Source organism: Nipponia nippon, unplaced genomic scaffold, assembly GCF_047370975.1.
Source record: "Nipponia nippon isolate SJK-2023a ecotype South Korea unplaced genomic scaffold, ASM4737097v1 scaffold_30, whole genome shotgun sequence".
Taxonomy (NCBI): domain Eukaryota; kingdom Metazoa; phylum Chordata; class Aves; order Pelecaniformes; family Threskiornithidae; genus Nipponia; species Nipponia nippon.
In genome coordinates this window covers 1,192,610-1,214,735 of record NW_028262348.1, presented here as the reverse complement: position 1 = coordinate 1,214,735, position 22,126 = coordinate 1,192,610, and the positions used below count along the sequence as shown (strand labels likewise).

Genomic DNA, 22,126 nt, shown 5'->3' with positions numbered 1-22,126 from the left:
CTACGCAGCCAGGCATCCTGAGTCCGGCCCTGCGTCAACAGCGTAAGTACCGCGTTTGACGGTGGCTGCTGTGAGGGAGCAGCGCCAAGGGCGTAGTTGGCGAATTGGAAGCCGGGGCCGCCGCTTGCGCGGGAGTCGAACGCTGCCGTGGAGCGGCGCGGGCGGCTGAGCTGAGGCGCGGCCCCGCGGGGCGGGAGGCGTGTGAGGAAACGGGGGAAGCGCCGCCACGGGGGTGCGGGCTGGGGGCCGCTTCACCTCGCCTCTCTGCTGCAGCGTGCAGGGAGGCTCCCTCCTCACCCCCTCTTTAAAGTCATTTCAGTTGAACAAAATTTAAAAAAATCAGATTGAACAAAATGGTGGTCGAGTTAATGGCAGAGATGGAGCAGGTGAGTGCCTTGAGGTACAGGGATTGAAGGAGCTCAGTAGCTTTGGACTAGGTTTTCTTCCCTAGTCTTCTCCAGAATGTCACTATAAACAGCTAGAACGTGTAGCAGGGGTTGCCATTATCGTTAGGTAGCTTTACATAACGGTATTAAAGATTTAGCCATCTTTTTCAGTATGATTCTGCTAAAAAGTATGGTGTTCAGAGGCAGGTACACAGGGAGGATGTATCATTGCAGTGTTGCTAGCACGATTTAAGGGTGCTCTGGATTGTCAGATGTGATCTGAACCCTAACCCTAACCAGGAAAAAAACTCTGAACAGCTTGTGCTCTTGTGCTGTAAAAGGTTAGTTCTCTCTGCAAATAGAGAAGTCGTCGAGATGTTTTTCATTATGTTTGAGTAACAATTATAATAATCAAAGTTCTTAAACTGGATTTTACAAAGCCAAAGTTACTCAGATCAGCCAGATCAAAACAAAACACAGGAATAGATTCTGGTTTGTTGATCTTCAAAATCCATAAAAGAAAAATTACTACTTTAAAAAGTGTTTTCTGGAAAGGATTCGTTTTTCTGCAACATTTTAGAGCAGATTATTTAAAGTAGAAGTTACTTTCCTGAATTAGACTTCCACTAACTGCATATTTGTAAAGTTTCACCCTATTTCAGTAGGAGGAACATGAACTTTTCTCAATGTAGAAGGAGCAGGAGAAGATCAGAGACTTCTCTTGTCCTGCAGTGTTAACTCTGCTCTCATCCTTTTGGCGTGAGTTGTTTTTTCTTGTCCTTCGCCATAGCTTGGAATATGGATTTTGGTTAGGGGTCATGATGTTAACTTATTTTATATATAGCTTCTGAATGCCTTCCTCAAATCTTTTGTCTATCTACAGAATCTGCTGGTGATACTGTTGCTGCAGCATCGATTTAAGGAGGGTTGTGATGCCATGGAGACACTATATTCCCAGTCCTCCCTGGTGACTGAGTCCCCTTCAGCTCTGTAAGAACAGAAAATCTGGATCTCAGTACTGATCATTCTCAGTATTTTTAGCAGCTTTGTATTTCTTAAATCATTCATCTTTTTCCTCTAACGGTGTGGCTAATTTGTTGATTTGGTAAATTGGGATATGTTTATGTGTCTGTGAGATTTAGATTAAATACACTAAATGTAAGTGAAAATGGCCTTTCAGTTTTAAAATGTTTCTGTTTGGTTTCCTTGGCCCCACCTGTACTTTGGATTCACTGAGACTGTTGAATAGGTTTTTTTGTAGCTTGGTTTGTGAAAGAGCTCTAGCCGACGAGCAGTGAGTCAGCTTATGTACAGATGACATTTTTACATGCTTAGGAGGTGTTGAACTAGAACGAGGAGAATATGGAGAAAGCAAGTTAGTGTCTGAAACTCTTACCAACTGGCAGGGTTTTCCTTTTTGTTTTCAGAACTATTACTTTAAGACATTAACATTGCCATAGAATCATTCAAACTTGCCAAAAGGGCAGGAGCACACCATAAAAAGGGTCTAGATCTCTCTAGTTTTATAGGGTCACAAGTAGCATAATAAATAGAACTATGCATATGGTAATAAATAAATAAATATTGTAATGTCACCTTCTTTGGTGAATAACCTGTCAGCTGCAAATCTGGATTCTTTGGGGGGAAGCAAGTGTTTCAGTATGGTTGAGATCACGTGAGTGCCTGAAGTGATTTAAAAGCAATTCCTCACAAAAGAGAATAAAACATTAATTCTAAGTAGTGGACTAGCAGTTTTGTTGAGCATTATTCTTAGTGTGGGGTTCTAAAACACAACGGTAGTTTTTTTCATTATGTACTAACTCATTGTTTAAAATTACTTGTCCACATCGATTTGCCCATTAACGTTTTTAGTCTGCTGCAGGAAAGGGAGAGGCTTGTCTCCTGGACGTTAAGAGGTCCTAGCCTGTTCCAGCATTATCAAAATGTGACTATTAGAATGTGAGAGCTTCCTTTTGTCCTGAAATTTGGAAATTTAAATCCTAATGAAATAAATAGCAAAATCTTTTAGCATCCTGAATTACAGTCTAGCATACTAAATGCTGCCTAAACTAATGAGTTGATTAACAATACCAAAGAGCTGTGTGATTTCTTATTCCTTGTCTTTAGTGTTTCGTATGTTAGAAAGCAAGATTACTAATGACTAGAAAGACATTTATATAATTCAGAATGTCTCACTGGTGGCATGCACATCCTGACTCTAAAGCTGAGATGAAATCAAGTTGAAATTCTGAAAAAAGTCCCTCGGGAGTTTCTTTATAATTGCTACTATGCTTAATATTAGCACTGTAACAGTTCCCCACTCCATTAGTTCCTCGTCTGCTGGGTTAATCCTGCTCTTTGCATCCATATATGCAAACTGTCTTTGAAGAAAACGGAACTGTTTCCTTATACAGGAGTAGGGGACCATTGGGTTTATTAAGGAGCAGTTTCGGATCAAAGGAATCTGTATGGCCACTAAAACCAGTTTGTTCTTTTAAAACTAGGGCCCTATGTCTAGCTAAATTACTCCAACCCCGCCTTCCCGATCTGTAAGAGAAGGGGAGGGAGGGAACTGTTGCAAGCCTGTTGCTATGGCCACGCAGCAGCAGGCTGAGCTGTTTGTGTCGCTGGGATCCTGCTGCATCAGCTGCTGCACGGTGAGTCCTTCCTTACACTTTGCTACATGATGAATGTTCTTATTAGAAACATTCTTTTGAATGTCAGTAAGAAATCGGTGCCCTATTAAGGGTCCCCTCCCCCAACAACCCACGAGGTTTCATTGCATAACCAAATTGATAAGTCTCAAGTGGGATATCTAAAGGCATTTGTGATTTTCATGTGAACATTATTCTTTTTCCAAGTCTGACTATCTACTGATTTCATTCTTTCTGAGCTGATCTTGGATGAAAGTTTGATGTTGTGCCAAGAAATGTGGCAGCTTCATGTTTCCTCCTTTCTTCTGACCGAATGAAATCTGGTATCCCCTAACATTTATTAATGTACTTAGTGCAGAGGCATTTTAAACAATGATGAGCAAGATTTTTAAATTAAACACTGCAAAATCCTTTGAGGGCTGAACTGCAAGCACTTATGTTGAATTAAGTGAGCCCCTACCCTCCCATGGCATTAGAGTTGGTGCCTTGTAGTTTCAGAAAGCCACTATTTGCTACTGCATCTATGCAGGCTGAAGTGGTCCCTCTTACATAAGAAACAGGTTTTCTTGAACGCAAATAAAGTCAAAGAACTGCCAGTTGTACTGAAAGGAAAAAAAGATGAGGAGTCTGTAAGAACTCTTTCTCTCTCTCTCTTTTTTTTTTTTTTTTTTTTTTTAATCAGATTTTCCCTGTATTGAAGCAATTCCTGAGTACTGTGTTTCTCTTTACATAGTTCCTGTCTGGTAGAATTTAATTGAATTTGGAGAATGAAGTCCAACCTAATGCATTTGGTTCCCCCAGTGAGTAGGGACAGAATAATCTCCCAGTTTCCCAAGGTAAGCATTCTTTATCCCTCTGGTCACAGTATGTAGCACCTGCCACATTGAGCTATCTTTCCTTTGTGCTAATAGTATTTTAATTAATGTACAGTTGTTGTCTTCTGCTAAAATTACAAATTGTTTCAGGATTTCTTTTAAAGATGAATGTGACCTCATGTTCCCATTCATTGCTGATATCTTTAATAATAATCCTCATTTCTTCTTCTAACCTTTACAGAAAGTGAGTCTTGCCACAAAAGTGTTCTCTTATAATAGCTATCTTGTTATTTCAGCCAAACATTAATAATGACATGCTAAGTTCCTATACCGAGGGGAAATAAGAACCATAGCTGATATTAAATATGCAAAAAGTCTAATTAGATCTATATGGAGGTTTTGGTTGAAGAATTTGAGGCAATTTTCATTTTCTGTTTGTATAGGAACCTTAGTCATACAGTAGATCAAATGTAGTAGGCACTGTAGAAACAGACAGAAAAGATCATTCATGTCCCCAAAGAGTTTTGTACTTGAAGTATAATAGAAGAGTTAAGGACAGGGAAGGACAAGGAATTACCAGTCAGTTTTTTCAGTTGTTCAAAAGATCCTGTTAAGGGAGTTAGCATTTTTTTCTGTGCTTCATCTCAGCCACATATTTTGCTTTTAATTTTATGAAAACTACCACAGTTATTTTAGGCAAATATAAGGTAAAATACTTTTTCCTCATTTTTAACTAATGCCTAATTAAAAACTAGTAATAAAAACAGCGCTTCACACATAAGAGATCTAAAAGACTTTGTAGTAATGATGACTTGCTGGTGGCATGCTCCCATCTGTGTTTGTGTGTCTCAGATTACTGGGTTAATTTAATTTACTTGCTGTTGTACAGAAGGATGAGCAAATGTGTTTGACTGTGGAAGTTTAGCTAGTGCTCGGATGCTGACGCTCAGAAAGGTGGTCAAATGATGGGGCTGGCCAAAGGAGTCTTTACCAACATAACTGTGGGGAAGCCTTAGTGCCTTCTGCTCAAAGCTATCCCTTTCCTTATGCCAGGGTATCCCTGTGCTTGACAACATCTTTGAATTAATCTTCTTATCTGTGTTTTCCTTGCTGATTTGACTTCTTGCAAAGTGGACGTCAGACAATTTATCCCATAACTCTTCTCTCCTCTTTTCAGTGGTACACACCTGAGGCCTGTCTGCAGTTCAAAGACCACTTCCATGCGCAGGTCAGGACTGCTTGTCAGCAGAGCACTGGAACAGTTGGGTAAGTTTGTAATAAGCCAAGTATGCAGTGAACAAAGCATTTTAAGCTCTTTATTGCCTGCTTCCTTCATGGGCTTTTCCTCCCTCATCTTCCTCACTCCAGTATGTTTCAAGGCAGCTAAGCCCATGCATGTGCAGTTCTCTGACCTGTTTGGCAGTAAATGAATAAAGTGCCTCTTCTTCCCATAAGTGTCAAAGATGCTTTTTCTGCTGGCATATGTAGCGTTGAAAAAATAGCGGAGTTGTTTAGCAACAAATAGTTGTGCAGCAACTTTGAACTAAACTCTTAGTTCAAAAGATTGATTGACTGTTTAAAATTAGTGTTGAATTTTGCACATGCAAGTGAGTATGGCAACCAAATTCTAGAGCAGTTATAAGGAACAGGGCAGATCTAGCCTTGCTGTATTCTCTGTTGGTGTTCCAAATGAGCAGTTAATAAAGGCTTTGGGGGGATATAAACATGCAGCAGTTTTAAGTTGCTTGAAACACATAAGAATCTAGCTTTAGTCTTTTAGAAGTACATGTGCTGAGAAGTTGTCTTAAATGTTACCTTAATACTGGAGCAAAATTCTGGTAAATATACAGCATTGAAAAATCCAAATAACCTGTTTTATGCCCTTGTAATATTCTTTAAGTTGTTTTTTTCACATCATCTCTCTCCCAGAACTGTTACTTGTACTTTGACACCATTTCCCACAGCATTCTCCTGGAGAAACTGGCTGCTTATGGCTTGGACGGGCATATGCTTTGCTGGGTAGAAAACTGGCTGGATGGCCGGGCCCAGAGAGTTGTGGTGAATGGAGTTAAATCCAGTTGGCAGCTGGTCACAAGTGGTGTTCCCCAGGGCTCCGTACTGGGGCCAGTTCTGTTTAGTATCTTTATTAGTGATCTGGATGAGGTGGTTGAGCGCACCCCCAGTAAGTTTGCAGAGGACACCAAGTTGGGCGGGAACGTTGATCTGCTGGGGGGCAGGGAGGCTCTGCAGAGGGCCCTGGCCAGGCTGGGGCGATGGGCCCAGGCACTGGGTGAGGGTCAGCGAGGCTCAGGGCTGGGTCCTGCACTTGGAGCACAACAACCCCAGGCACCGCTGCAGGTGTGGGGAGGAGCGGCTGGGAGCTGCCCGGCGGGAAAGGGCCTGGGGGTGTTGGTTGATAGCCGGCTGAATATGAGCCAGCAGTGTGCCCAGGTGGCCAAGAAGGCCTGATCCTGGCTTGTATCAGCAATAGTGTGGCCAGCAGGACTGGGGAAGAGATCGTCCCCCTGTGCTCGGCACTGGTGAGGCCGCCCCTCGAATGCTGTGCTCAGCGCTGGGCCCCTCACCCCAAGAAGGCCATGGAGGGGCTGGAGCGTGGCCAGAGCAGGGCAGCGAGGCTGGGGCAGGGTGGGGAGGAGCAGCTGGGGGAGCTGGGGGTGCTCAGCCTGGAGAAGAGGAGGCTGAGGGGAGCCCTCATCGCTCTCTGCAACTGCCTGAAAGGAGGCTGGAGCCGGGGGGGGTTGGTCTCTTCTCCCCAGGAACAAGCGATGGGATGAGAGGGAACAGCCTCAAGCTGCGCCAAGGCAGGTTTAGGTTGGATATTAGGAAAAACTTCTTCACCAGAAGGGCTGTCAGGCCCTGGTCCAGGCTGCCCAGGGCAGGGGTTGAGTCCCCATCCGTGGAGGTATTTAAAAGACGAGGAGATGTGGTGTTTGGGGACATGGTTTAGTGATGGACTTGGCAGTGCTGGGTTAACGGTTGGACTTGATGATCTTAAAGGTCTTTTCCAACTGAAATGATTCTATAATTCTATGATTTAATTCCTGAAGCTAGGCAAGAAAGCTCAACTCTGTTAGAAATCATCACTATTCAGTTAAAATAAATAGCTGTATGCTTTAGTGATAAATGCTTCTGTGTTCCACTGTGAAGGATCTTTCATAAAGTGGAGCTTCTATGAATACTGACAATTAGCTCACTATTCTTTCAAATCTAGAGTTGTTGATTACCACAAGACTTGTCATGATATCCATCTTTAAATGGAACTTTTTATTCATTTCACTAGGGAGTCTTGCTAAAAAAAAATTGAAGCCAAAATATGCTTGCCTTGGAGTGAGTTCATTGCTTTTTAGAAGTACAGTCACTGTCTTAGTTTCACGTGAATTTGTTACAAATGTCCGGACAATTTTGCTAGCAAGACATGCTTTAGTGAATTGAGCTTTTTTCCCCTCTGTAACCAAGATCTATTTGTTTTTTTATTTCTGGAGTAAACCAACTCTTCAGTTCATTTATTCTGGTAACAGAGTATAGCTAAAAAGCTTTACATTTTGGCTTTGTGAATAAAATGAAGCACTTTCCTGTCACTGCTTTCTAGATATGATTAGGTCATTTTTTTGGTGAGGTGGGGGTAGGAGGGACAGACAACTGAGTGTTTTGTACAGTAATTGTAAAACTTGACAGGAATAACCATTGTCTTCCTTTTCCATTATCCCCAGTAATGGAATATTTCTTTGTCATTTGGAAAGGTAGTCTGCGAAACTCAGTAGCTAATGGCTGTATTTAAGACTCTCTTGATATTCCATCAATGTGTTAAATTGTCTAATCTAGGGAGGTTTTTTTCCCCCAATATGAATTAATGGAACACACACCTCTGAACCATCACTTATTTTTTTGCTTTTCCCTTAAGGTCGTTGATTTTATTCAGTATTTTATCAGTAACACTTAATCAGGCAGAGACATGTCAACAGCTTAGGGGCCTGTGGCCACCCAATTAGCATTGAGTGGCACACAAAATGACTTCTTTTTTCTGAAATATTAGTCATGCAGCTTACCAGTCAAGATTTGGACTATTCAGAATAGATAACTTGGAATCAGCATCACATGGAAGCTTGATATAACCAGAAATAGTATTCAATAGAAGATTAATTCCTTCGTTTAAAAAGGCATTCCTTGATACAAAAGGACATTAAACCTCTTAAGCCATTTTTGTAGCATGTGCACGGGAGACATCAATCCAAGTTTAGGTCAACAAATACACTTACATTCACTTACCAACCTCTATGTCCTAAAAGATGCACTACATTTCAATTTTAAGAATGCAGGCTGAGTCACCTAAAGCCCATCTGCTGTATTCTGTGGGAGGACCCAGAGCAAAGAGGATTATTTGCATGAAGCCAGCTTCAGATTAATATTATTTGAGATAGTCAGAAAATGTATTGGCTCTAACCATGTGTTTTTGGGTTTTTTTTCCTGGAGACAAATTCTGCAGTGGGCTATTTTATTATCAGCAATTTCTTGCTTCTGCACTTAGGACTTGATTTGTACTGTTAAAGTCAATGAGAAACTTGTGATTAATTTTAATGAAAAGGATGCAGATACTCTATGTGCAAACTGCCAAATGTATATTCTTGTAGTCAAAGCAATTTTAATAGAAGAGAATATATGTCCCACTGGATTATATTTAATAAGAAAATACGCAGAGTAAGAAGTGGACTATTTCTGCTCCAGAGGGGTTGGGTGGTGGTTTTTTTTTTTTTGGTGACCACCTTTTTCTTTCTTACAATTTAAGACTGATCTGCAGCACAGCAGCATTTAGGTAAATAGGAGCCACAGGTACACGTGCTCATCACTTGCAATTTAAGGATCTAAATCAGAATTTTTAGAGAGAGAATGTTGAAATTGCTACGAAAAACATGTAATGTTTTCAAATATCTATAACAGGCTGAAAATTTCCAAAGTGGTTGTGGTAGGAGACCTGTATGTTGGGAAAACGAGCCTTATCAACAGGTACAGTATATCTCAGCAGATGGTTTTATATGATGATTGAAATAAATGTTATAATGTTTCCATTCCTGTCCATTCAGGGTAGTACTTAATGGTTCTGTTTTGAACCATGGTTTTATTATTAAATAAAAGACAAAACAAAGTCTACAGCATGAGACAGGCTTGATACACCAACACGGAAAGTCCTGCTCTGGCACTTCAATCAGTATATGTTATATTTGAACTATTTTTATCCAGTCAAATACGATACAGTGTTTCCTTAAGAAATCCAGTCTAAAGGCTAAACAATCAGAAGGTACAAAAAAAAAAATCTTTCCGGTGTCTCAGTCTTGGTTTCAGCTTTTCTCCTTACTTGTAGGGTTGTTCACTGAAACATTTTAAAGTCATCCTTGTGTGGGTACTTATACTCATTTCTAGAGCTGCAAGGCTGTAGAGGAAGCTGGAGTTTTTCCGTTGCTTATAAAACAGGACAGATAAAATGCACAACACCTTGAAGAACAGTTATTTGATTCTTTACTGAATGTTAAAAACAGCTCTTATGTTTTTTGTATCTAAGTCCAGTGAACACATCACTGAATTTCTGTAGCTTATGATCACCGTGACAGCTTTCTCTCTATGTTTGCATTTTATTATTATTATTTCTTCCACATTCTTAAGTAGATAATGGCAAGTTTTTAATCTCATTGATTAATCATTTGGGTCATTATTTATGACCCAAAATATATTCCCTTGTAACTAAAACTGTAAGATACTGTATCTTCCTTGTCAGTCCCAAGATATTTTATTCTGATTCTCATTTAATCCTGAGAGTTTACTAGATGTATATGCTTTCTTGTTTGTTATCTGGTATAACCTTTTTTTAAATTAGTTTCTTGGTGTTTTTATATATGCTTCTGTAATATATAGCCACTCCACAGTTAGTTAATTCTTTTCTTCATAATTTACCCTAGGTAGTGTTAGTTTTGCAGTTGTTTGTAGCTGGATGTTACTAGTATTTCATCCTTTTTTTTTTTTTTTTTTTAAATTTCAGATTTTGTAAAGATAACTTTGACCGAGACTACAAGGCAACCATTGGAGTGGACTTTGAAATTGAACGTTTTGAAATAATTGGAATACCATACAATCTCCAGATGTAAGTTGAACCAGCGTGGTTAAATATTGCAGAGTACAATCTCAGCAGAGCTTGAATTGCTGCAGGCTCTAGTGGAATTTTAAAGATTTTTAAAAAACAATACAATTGCACAAAGAATAATGTGATCTGAAAAACAGGTTCTGTACCTGGACTTGCCGTTCTAGTAAAGATTTTACTCTCTTGCATTTCTGATCCCTAAAAAATGTTATAAGTTTGTCAATGAAAATTCATCTTGGATGTCTTGTGCCATTTCACTTGAGTTCTGCCTTTTTTAGTCAAGTTTCTTGAAAGAGAACTGGAAGCATTTGCCACAGACTTTGTCCAGTTCTGCTGTTACACCGTTCTGTCATTTGAGTTTAGTAGGCACAATGAGCACTGAACTTGGCTTCACTGGGAGTTTTGTTCCTGCAGCCATTGAAATTAATGGTAAGGTGTCCAGTGATTTCAGCGTCTCTTAGTTAGGGACTAATTGATTTTCCCCAAATCACAGAAAGACTCGAGTGTTTTTATTAGAATGTGAACCTAAAATCTTTGATTTTCAGCTTTGTTTATCAGAGCAGTGGGAATCCTGGCCTTCTCTCGCCTGCTTTGCTTCTGCTGAAGGATGTCCTTTGGTATTTCCAGTGGCTAGCAATACTGTTCTGTAGAGAGCGTTATTGAATGATCTACGCTGTAGTACGACCTAGAGCAGAAATAAGATGCTTTGCATGAAGTGCTTCAGTGCATGAATCTTAACAACCTTTTCACTTAGCAACGCATTTTTTCTGAGATATCATTGATGTAAATAGATGGCTAGTGCGATTTATTTGAAAAATACTTAGAAATCCATTTCCCACTGATTTCAGTGCCGTTGTGTTTTTGAAAATTCTGCCAGGCACTATCCTTTTGGAACTTGAGTCCCTCTAAAAATGTAGACCGATGCATCAGTATTTTGCCAGCTGAAGCAATAAGGATCATCAGCTACTAAGCGTCAGGTTGCATTATCTGCAGAATCTTCAGTGGCTGGGTAGAACATTTCCATATGATAAGCACTAGTGCCCCCTCTTGCTGAGAGATTTCTGTACAAGATAAATTTGCAAGTATCTGTGACTGGCAGTACTAGACTATAAGGAAAACCCAAACCTCTGTAGTGCTGGCAGTAGCTGAGAGGACTGCATATCGTGTTCATTAATAAGAAGCACTTTCTTGATTTTCTTTAATGGTGTCATTGGTACCTGGTGGACTGAGCTGTAGGTCTCTAATTTGTGTTGTATGGACAGATACCATATCTAGCAGTTGCAAGATTCTAGTATGGGCTAATATATGATTTAGCTAGTATTGGCACAGAAAATCTTCAAAATTAGATTGCCCTAGAAATATATAGACAGAGATGAGGAAAAAATGTTTTAAGAAAAGGGTATTATGAATATTTGAATTGTGTCTTCAAAATGACCAGTATCTAAAAAAAAGAAAAAGAGATAAAAACAGAGTTCAAATGTCTTCATTAAATAATAGAGCTTTACTGTATTTCTATCAGTAGTTAATGAATAACATGTTCCAGATGGTAACACTTGTCTGGTATCACATTCTTCTCCAACTTGTACCAGTCTGCTGCTTCATTAGTATGTTTACTCAGGTTACACTGGGCTTCATTAACCTGAAATGTCTTCCCCCCCCCCCATTGCACAGATGGGACACAGCAGGTCAGGAAAAGTTCAAGTGCATTGCATCTGCTTACTACCGAGGAGCAGAAGGTGAGAACAATATTAATTTGATCCTGGCTGTAACAGGAGGTTGTACTTTATACGGAAACATATATACATATGCGCTCCTTGGAAAGGTGCCTGTAGACACAGTGTGGTGGAATGGATTGTCCGTTATTGGAGAGAAGAAGGGACTAAAAAGCTCATGAATTGACATGTCACACCTGCAAGCTCTGAATGTTCTGATGATGCAGTGATAAAAATTGGCACTTGTGTCTAGGGGGAAAGGAATTTAGGTTTGGGTAAGATTATTGCTGAAGTTAGCAGTGGATACTTCTGGCATTCCCTTTGGTAAGAGACAATTTCTGCCGGAATTGAAGTGGTCCCAAAATAAAAGGAGTAATAGCACTATAGACTGCAGACTACAGGTAAAGACTAAATAAGGTTGTAGGCTGAGGACTTCAGCCTTACTGGGTGCTAGAGAAGGACAAGGAATGAGCAAATGGATAGTCTCCCATCTCCTCTGTGTTACATCTGCTCTTGCACTTCATATGTAAACGTTCTCTCTTTTTAACAAGATGGGTTGGAGAGACTTCTGATACACTTTCTGACTTAATTACTTTTTTTCTGTTCCTGTCTTTTATTGCAGTTATAATAACAGTGTTTGATCTGGCTGATATCCAGACTTTGGATCACACCAAGTAAGTTTCTGTAATTTGGCTTAGCCTTTAAAGCTTTTACAGCAGGTTTAATTGCCTTGGATAGCCTGTAGTTGCTGAGAATTTGCTGGATCGTGAGTGTATTTTCTATTGAGCTAAGAAATGAAGAATGACGGTCACTTGTTTGGATTACATAGGGTGGGATTTTTCTGAAGAAAATGCAGAGCATAAATTTGAACCGCTGACCCTTGACTTCCTTTGTCAGTGGAGAGAAAAAGGCACTTCAGTAAGAGCTTGATCCTACCAAAACTAGACATGCAGGAAGAGACAAAGTGCACCCCAGAAGCATCCTTTTTTTTTCTCTCCATTTGCTATAAACAGAGTAACAGGCTGGCATCTGATGTAAATGGTGAAATTGATGAGCTGCATCTCATGCATAATGTCTCAAGAGCCTCTCATTTTCTAGGTGCACTGCTAGCCTGCAATTATTTTCTTTCTCTAGCTTCTGTAGTGATTCCAGGGTTATATATATACATATACATACATCTCTCTCTGTCTCTCTCTCTCTCTCTCTCTCTCTCTCTCTGTGTCTCTCTCCAGGGAGATAGGCTGTCAAAAAGAGGAGAGAAAAATAAAACTCGAAGTAAATATACCTAAACTTACTGGTTCAGATACTTGTAATGGTTTGGTTACAACAGCACACTAATTGTTATGAGTAAACTTGTTCTGCTTTTAGTGCAGGCTGCAAACCCCTACATGGATCTATGATCCACATTGTTGTCGCCAGCTCAGAGCACATATATTTCTAACATACTGTTGTGACTGTAATGCAGGTACATGTTTCTTTACAACCTGTACTCTGTCTTATTTGAATGTGTATTAGACTGTTTCCTTAGACTACTGCTGTGGCACTTACCTCATTTACATAGGACTTTGTAAAATAATATATATATTAGTGTCTCTGCTTGGCTGAAAATAATTGAAGCCTGTGAACCTGATTTCCCACACACGCACACACTCCCTTCCCTCCCTGTCTTGTGTTGCATGACTCAAGAGGAACTTGATTGCCAGAGTAACAAAAATATAAAAGCTTATGAGACAAGAATCATGCAGCCTTCCTAGGGAGCTGTTTTATAATGCTGAATAGATTATTTCACTCTTCTTTATTCCCGCTTGTATCTAACCTGCTATGTTGTTCATATCTTTTCCTCTGCTTCTGGTTTTCTTATTCCTTATCTCGATCAAAACTTTGCCCCCTCCCTTATACTGATAAATACCCTCTCTGGGTGCTAAAATCATTGTTTAATTTCCACTCTACCATGGGTGTGTTTGAAGTTTTCATTAGTGGAAGGCATGTATTCAAAAGAGTTGGAATAGCTCCTGGTCTCTTTCTGCCTAGAAAAAAAGGCTTTTGATACTCTCACATAAGTTCATCCTCTCACTTTTCTTGTGGCCCTATTATCTGTCACTTTCTGCCATATTCCTCAGTCCCTCTGACTGATTCTCTCATCATTTCTCTTCTGTATTTCAGACAGTGGCTAGAAGATGCATTGAGGGAGAATGAGCCAGATTCCAGCTTCATCTTTCTAGTTGGAACAAAAAAAGATTTGGTGGTAAGTAAATGGAATGCAGATAAGGAAATCAGATTTCCCCTAGTTCCTCAAGTGATTTTCCTTACAAGTTGTACACACTGTTGTTGAGATAAAGACCTTGAGGGAAAAACCTAAACAGAAAGAAAGATGATCACAGGTAAATAGAACAGCATGCTTGGAACCAATTTAAGAAGACGCTTTCTGAAAAAAATGGGTAGTTAGTGAAATATCCCTATTTCCATTCCTTGTGTGGCATTTTTCGAGCACATGCAAACAACTGAAAAAGCAGAGAAAAGTTGGGTGCGCAAAAGAACAGAGTACCTCATAATCGTGAAGGTTTTGTTGTGTTTTTTTTGTCTTTTCTTTTTTTAGGGACAGTGTGTTCATTATTCAGGAACAGGGAGGAATTCTTACTTAATTGAATGTGACATCATTTTCAGAAGAACAGGGTATAGTCCACTCACCCTATACCCTTCTGAGTCTTGCGTTTGTCTTTCTCTAGCTATCAATACTTAATTCTTAAAGATTTCAAAACAAACTTGCTGCTTCTGCTGTTTAGTTGATTTTTTTTTTTTTTTTTTTTTTAAATTTCCTACCCCCCCCAGCTGCCACAGTGTCACTTATGCAGTTGTTTCTTACTCTTCACTGAAAATAAGGCGCAGAAAACTGCATGTCTGTCAGTTTTTCTGGTACTTTGTGTTGCTTATGCTGCTTTTTCCGAGTTTCAGTAAAAGCTAAATGTGCCAGACGTCTGAGGACGCAGATCCGAAGTCCTGTCTAAGCTAGAATTCCTTACTGTAAGTTAGTTTCTGGTTTTAGAATGACAGCACTTTTCACTGAAAGGGAGATGAGAAAAGCAAAGGATTGTGGGTTCTAGGTGTTACTTCAGTATGAAGCCAGTATCTTCCTAACTGGATTCACTCTACTTCTCATCTTGATGTCACATCATCCTTTCCAAATTTTTAGAATTCTTCTCAGTTGTGCAGGGGTTCCCCATTGTAAGATGATGCACAGAAAACTGTACAAACAAAGATGACTGGGATCATCCATCACAAATGGGCTAGAAATTGAAAGCAGATAGCAACATATTGATGTGGTTGATCACAGAGAAGAAATGAGAGGGGAAAAAAGACCTGAAAATTAAGTGCAAGAAAGCAAAATCCATTGAAGGCGCCAAAAATTTTAGTCTCAAGAAGAAATAAAAAAGAGCAAAAATAGAAAGGGTGGAAGGCCATTGTGTTGTAACACAGTAAAAACCAATGGAGTAGAAAAAAGGATCTGAGACAGAGACAAGACAGATTAAACCCAAAGAACCATTGTGATTAGCCAGTCCTGCAACTCTTCTGCTGAGAATGATGGGGTGACAAGAATTTAAAGACCAGTAACTGGGCTGTTGTCTTTATAGCTCCCTACCGCGCTGCATAGTTAGGTACAACGGTCACACGTGTTAACTGTTGTTTTGTTTGAATGCTGTGGGAGGTGAATGGAGACTTCCATTTTACAAGCAGTACTAAGTACTTGAATATTCTTGCAATTGCGTCTGATCGCACAAGTTCTAAGGCAAGGCCAGAAAGGCCACTGTGAAAACTGGAAGCATCCCAGTATAGGTGCTGGCAGTACCTCTGTGTTACTGCCAGCCCAGGTACACTTCTTACGTTAAAGTTATTCCATGGTATTGACTCAGTCAGATGCTGTGTGTGAAAGGACAGAGCTGGACGCCATCCGCTTTGCCAATGAGATGCAGGCAGAATACTGGTCGGTTTCAGCCAAGACAGGTAAGTTACTGCAAAGGGTAAGGTGGGAGGAAGTTAAAGTTCCATATCCCCCCGTTCCCATGTAGGTTTTTTTGTTGTTCTTGCATTTTGTTGCTATTGGAAACTTCAGGTTTATTAATGGTTGATTTTATTTAAGCGTTTGTATGTGTGCTTGCAGTCACATTTACAGAAAGGAGTACTTGAGCTGCTGTGCAATGTCTAAGCATGTTTAATTCATAGGTAGTTACATAAATACACATGTGCACTGCTACTCAACATTAGCAATGAAAAAAGATTGTACCACAAACTGAATTCTCTCTGTTGCTGACTGAAAAATAAAGGTACAGTACAGGGTACAGTATTCCAGAGTAAGAAAATGAGAAATTCTCTCTGCAGTGATCAGAATGGAGGACGGATTGTTGGAGAGGCCTGTTCTGTCCCAGTATTGAGCAGTGATCTGTACACAGATGTGCTTGTTATGCTTGATTGTGTGTTGATGTGCAGTTGTAAAAACACATAATTTCTGTCCTGTTTCCTAGGGGAAAATGTCAAAGAGTTCTTTTCCCGAGTTGCTGCCTTGGCCTTTGAACAGTCCATGATAAAGGAGCTGGAGAAAACTGCTGGGCACATGACCCAAATTGGGGCAGGAAACCTCATCAGTATGTTAAGTTTTGCTTTTTGCGTGTATTTTCCTTGTTTACAGTCTGAAGGATTGGGGAGGTTTTTCAAGCATTAAAGCCCGTTTCAAACACCTGCACACATATTCATGGCAGTGTCTACCTGAGTTCTAGCATATAGGAGTGACTGGGGCTGCATTCAGCTTTTGTCACCCTTAGTACTGGATGGTATAATTTCTTGTGAATTGATTTTATAACTTTTTTGTTTCTACAGAACTGGAAAAGAATATGATGGAAACCCCAGAAGGCAACACGCAAGTCAGCCTGAGCTGCTGCTAACAGTCAACTGTTTCTGCAAGCGCCATGCTTCTCTGTAGTCCAGTATAGAGCACCTGCAATAATGAAAGCTCTCAAACCAGAAATAGAAAGTTTTATTTTTGGAAATGAGGGAGGAAAAACTCACCCAGACTTTCTTTCTGAGAGCTCCCTGGCTGCTGCAGACTCAGTTGTGCAGGATGGTGCAATTGTTACGTAAACCTTTCTCTGTGTAGTGGAAACATAACATCCTTGTCTTAATGCAAGAAGACAGTGCCAGTGCCATGTGCTCACCTGTCTGCCAGAAACACTTGTACTCAAAAGTTATGTCATTTTAGTGTGGTGTTCTTTGATAATTCTCTAGAAGTCTCAGATAGTGAAGTCGCATTCTCATAGGAGCAGAAAACAAATGGCAGTTCAGAATAAAGAGTGCTATCCGTATGTTTTTGCCTTTTAAGATCATAGTATAAAACAACTGACTTGCTTTTATGTATTCCAAATATTTTAAAACTGTCTCAAAAAAAATCTTTTTAAGTAACAGGTATGGAAGTACACAAATGCAGACTGCATAGTTTTCACTGTGGTTTCTGCATCCAGGAAAAATCTGTATTATTTTTCATTTTCCACTTGAGAATCAGAGCCCAGTATTTAAACATTTCCAAGCCTAGGACAAGTCCAGGTAGGAACTTTGTTGTTTTATCCCAGCTGTCTAATATTTTGAAAATGTTACCAGATAAGAATGCTATTCTTTTCCACTCTCTTGAATAAGAAAGAATGGCCATGTAGGTACGTGGCATAGAAAAATTAGATTCCATGGTTATACTTTGTTGCTAAGAGTAATTTTCATTTTATTCTAACTGGTTTTTTTTGTTTGTAGCAATGTAACATGATTCTGGAACCATACGCAGTCTCAGTCATGAACTTGTTCATCCCAGCCTGTGGTAGGAACTCCGAGCTGATGAGGTTAGATTGATACTGCTGCTAAACTCTTAATTGCTCTATCTGCTTTTACTGGGCAATATATAAGATATTAGATATAAGGAAGAAGTTTTCACTACGAGGGTGGTGAGGAACAGGCTGCCCAGAGGAGCTGTGTGTGCCCCATCCCTGGAAGTGCTCAAGGCCAGGCTGGATGGGGCTTTGAGCAAGCTGCTCTGGTGGAAGGTGTCCCTGCCATGGCAGGGGGTTGGAACCAGATGGTCTTTAAGGTCCTTTCCAACCCAAACCTTTCTATGGTGCTATAAGATAATTTGGTCACTAGATGCCTGGAGCAGTTTGGTCCACTGCTTAACAGGAGCAGTAATAGTAGAGAAATAGTTTTGCCATTTTGTGAAAAGACTTGCAAGTGTATGTGGGTTTAGAGGGATGGGAAAAGATGGAGTTCTCCAAAGCAGACGTGTGCTTGTTAAGCCCCGAGGTACTTGCCCTGTGAAGATGCCGTTACTGAATGCTTACAGTGGAACCAGCTCTCTGGACATGTCGCTGCGACTTGGTGTGCTGGCTGGATCAAAACCCTGTTGCCCCAGTTCTACCTTTTCAAATACCCTTTGACATAACCTTGTGCAATTAGTTCTTTAGCAATTACAATCATTGTTTAATGGGGAGAGATTAGCTCTGGGTACCACTGAATTTTGTCGAAGTAAAGCAGCTTTACAATGCCTCTCTGCTCTTTGGGCAACAATGACTGATGGCAAAAGATATTCCTGTTTTAAAAGTCATTCCTGCTGACAAATGACATTGCCAGAAATTTGAATGACAAATAGTGTTGCCAGAAATTACTATAACAGATATTTGGTCAGTATTTATGAAATTGTATTAGTATGATTGATTATGATAATTAGGTTTAAACTGCAAAAGTACAAAAGAAGCGAAAGGGAAATACTGGAAAAATTAGAGGGAAATAATGAGTGTATCTCACTGAATTTTAGTATTCAGTTCTGAGTATCCAGTAAGTGATATTTCTGGAAAGATAAATGAGATTATGTAAATCTTTTGCTTGCACTAAACCATACAAATTGATGGTCCTTCAAAATTACTATAAGCACTCAAATGGAAGAATTAACAAAGGAATCAAGGTGGGACAACAGAGAGACTGCTTCTCTTGAACTCTGTCAGCAGCTTACAACTCCATGCTTTTAAGATTCAAATCCAGCACTACATGCTATGCTGGCACTGAAAAAAAAAGTGAAACATCTTCTATAATGCTCTAAATTTCATACTGCAACTATTTTAAATAGAGAGAAAGAAGAAAACCCCTGGACAGTTACAAGGTACAGTTTCTTAAGATATTCATTCAGTCATTACCGGAACAACAGTATCTGGAAAACTGATTATAACAGGACCTTTCAGATTTGAGCTGCTGAGAAAATAAAGACATTTGTTAATCTATGCATCAAACTGAAAATATTCTAGATTCTCTGCCATTTTTCTCCCAAAATTGTTTCATAAGGAATAGGAAATAGTGGAGAAAAGATGACTTAAACATCCTTTTTATTACTTTTATTTTCTTATGACGTAAGTTAGAGCAGCTTCATAGACTATGATGAATGAATAGAGATCTAGGAACTCTGTGTCTTTTTTTATCGTACAATCTTCACTTTGGCAATTGGGCCAGTTCTGTTGGCAAAGACGCAAAGGAAGCATTTGGTGGACAAAATGAATATGTGTGGGTATGTAAGGAGTTAGTTATCCAAATGTGTAATATTTTGACCTTATGATGTTCTATGTATTTGTTCATCTCTGAAATCTGTTTCACAAGGATGACGAATATACGCTCCGCTTGTACCACGTGCTGCGCTGAGTGGGCAGCGTAGCTGTGGTCTTCGTGTTAGTTACCGAGTTTGAACGAGAGTGGAAAGGATGGTTTGCTCTACTGCAGCAAATCATGTTGGCTAGGCTAGGTGCTAGGTGTCAGTGCAGACATGTTGGTGTTTACAGCTGCAGAATGACTCAGTAACAAATCTAAGAAAAGATCACGATTCCAGGGTTTTTTCGCCCCCCAAAATATATCTCCTAAGTGTTTCTTTCCTTGCTGCGCTCAATTATTGTACAAAATCAGAGATGCAGTCTCTTCAACAATGCCATCACATTGCTTGGAAAATCAACTGGGACAGTTTTTTCTAGTGGTTCAGTACATTGCTTGACGTCATTACTGGTTTGTATCTTCTGGAGCTCCAAAAACTTCACGTACAAGTGCAATACTCTGTCAGTCGTTAACTGTCACTTGACAATGGTCTGATTCCATCTGTTCTATGATCGATGCTTTGAGACTGGGGTTTTTTTGGTTGCTTTTTTGGTTGGTTGGTTGGTTGGTTTTGGGGGGTGTTTTTTAGCCCCACTGAGACTTCCCCTGCAAAGAACTCAGTGTTCATAATGGATCATCTAAAATGAATCTTGGATCGTGTTGCAAATGATGAATTGCTTAGGAGAGCACAAAGGAAACTAACTTTGGTGGAAAAATAAATGTAAATTTGCAAGTTCTTAAATGTTTCTATGTGGTTATGTTTTATCTATGCATGTTAATCCGTTCTATCAGCAACTTAATTGGCATTGAAGAAGCCTTAATATTGTGGAAAACGGTGTTGGAACAACTGTATTAACTCTAAACATAGGTAGACTAAACCACGATTTTTATACCAGCTGAGGTCCTCACGGGGATCACGGCAGCAGTTGCAGTGCCAGCTTCCTTGTGGAATTTACAGCTGAGAAACCAGAGAAGTGAAATTAGGATGCAGTCTGAAGCAAAGTTAAGGAGCAATTGTAATAATTGGTTTCCCCAAAGAAGTACTAATGTTATGCTGTTGCTTGTCTTAATAACCAGAAGCTAATGTAAATGAGTTCCTGTTTAAGTAAGTCTGCATATCTCTCTGAGCAAAACAACTGGTAGTGGATCAAAAGCTATTTAAGAAACAGTCACCTGACAGGCAAAGTTCATTTCTTACTATAAAAGCCTTTCCTTTTGATTTTTAATGATGTTGTTTCTGCCTTTTGAGTGACTATTTGACACTTAGGGTATTATTACTTATATTCTTATAGGTCATGTGATTCAGATCTTTCTGAATCCTGCTGGTTCCCAGCTCAGGCTCGTCCCGTGGTATGACCGGAGTCCGCCCTTCGTGAATAAATCTGTCCCCCTCTGTGTCTTTTCAGGTTTCATCAATAGTTAGAGGTCGTTCTAGGGAGTCCAGTGTAACGCACCGGTGAGTGACTGCTATGAACCCCCCTGTATCGCGTCCTCTGAGCACGCGAGCTAAAACGACGTGTCAGGCGGGTTGGAGTTGTAGCAGCACCTGCATTTGGTAGTGGAGGTGGTTGATCAGTTTCTGGTATTTCTGGCCAGAAGGCTGTTCTCACGGCGAGGGATCGCCATTCGCTGAATTCTAAGGAGTTCCCATTTTTCTGGGTTCGTAGAATGATTTAGACTGGATGGGACTTCTCAAGACTTACTGGCCTTGTCAGAGTGCTGCTTTGTGCTACAACAATATGGTTTCTTAGTTTCGGCCACAGATTAATCAGAAATCATGTTTTATCTCTCTTTAAAGAGACTCTGCTTATGTGCTACCATTTTTTTTTTTTCTTCTTACAAAACCTCTGATTCTCTCGTGTGGGATCCCGCGGAAGAAGCCCTTCAGAAGGGGCAGCTGAGGAGCTGTTAACACCGAGCCCAGTGGCTCCCCTTTCCCACAGGAGGGAGCTCTGCGGCCGCTGCAGCGCCGGTTCCGCTCGGCGGCGCGCTCGGTGCAGGCCGGCGGAGGGTAGGGCCGGGGCCGGGGCCCCTCACCGCACCGTTCTCCCTCTCAGGGCACGGATTCGCGTCTGCCGCCCTAGCCTTAACGCGATTTTGTGGCCTATTAAAATAATACTCTGTTGAAGGCATAAAGCATCAGCAAAAATTCAGAGATCTCTTCAATTCCCACTGGCATTTCTGATGTTACAGTACCTCAATAGATAAAGAGGGTGCGGGTGTTTAATGGTGTTATTCACTAAAAGTTAAGTGTGCATACAGAAATCCCTCCTCCGACTCATCGGAATCCTTCCTGCCTCCAGGAAGGGCACAAATGTCGGAAAAGTGAACCCACATAGAAAAAACGCTAGGCATAAAAAATCAGAACTGTGAGACTTCAGTAAAAGGAATGTATGAATTCAGAACATAGCCCTATGATGTAATATACCTGTCATTGTTGTAACCGTGCCAGTACAGTCTTAAACGTCATATTACTAGAAATACATTGCATGTCAGGCTTTTGTTGTTCCAGCTGGCACTAAGGCAAACAAATAGCAAACGGTATCAATGGTGAAAAGCCAATTTATTTTATTTCTGTGAAAGATTGAGATTTCTTGAAAGATTTATAGAGGTATTTACTAAACATAGAGATATTAGTATGATTGAGATCCTAATCTGTTTTCCATATAGGTCAGCCAATGCCTGTTACGTGTTAAAAGCTGAGGAAACAAGTGCAGGAAAAGAGGTTAAAGCCAGGAAACAAAAAGCAAGGGGGATG

At 40.2% G+C, this 22,126-nt stretch overlaps 1 protein-coding gene across 7 annotated transcripts; it reads left to right on the top strand.

Moving 5' to 3' along the window:
* The first annotated feature begins 29 nt into the window (after positions 1-29).
* RAB36 (RAB36, member RAS oncogene family) lies at positions 30-22,126 on the top strand. 7 transcript variants are annotated; one of them, XR_015707171.1, is made up of 16 exons: positions 223-386; positions 1,049-1,145; positions 1,270-1,376; positions 2,891-3,043; positions 3,774-3,876; positions 5,033-5,121; positions 8,812-8,877; positions 9,905-10,006; positions 11,675-11,739; positions 12,338-12,389; positions 13,879-13,960; positions 15,624-15,714; positions 16,233-16,352; positions 16,585-17,588; positions 20,775-20,824; positions 22,039-22,126. XR_015707171.1 is itself a non-coding variant. In XM_087768476.1 (14 exons), the coding sequence occupies exons 5-14, from the start codon at positions 3,808-3,810 to the stop codon at positions 16,647-16,649; spliced, it is 801 nt and encodes a 266-aa protein (XP_087624602.1). In that variant the 5' UTR covers positions 221-386; positions 1,049-1,145; positions 1,270-1,376; positions 2,891-3,043; positions 3,723-3,807; the 3' UTR covers positions 16,650-20,104. The 7 variants fall into 7 exon arrangements, 6 of the variants coding, with proteins under 6 accessions (XP_087624601.1, XP_087624602.1, XP_087624603.1 ...); XM_087768476.1 differs by lacking the exons at positions 20,775-20,824; positions 22,039-22,126 and having other exon boundaries at positions 221-386; positions 3,723-3,876; positions 16,585-20,104; XM_087768474.1 differs by lacking the exons at positions 20,775-20,824; positions 22,039-22,126 and having other exon boundaries at positions 16,585-20,104.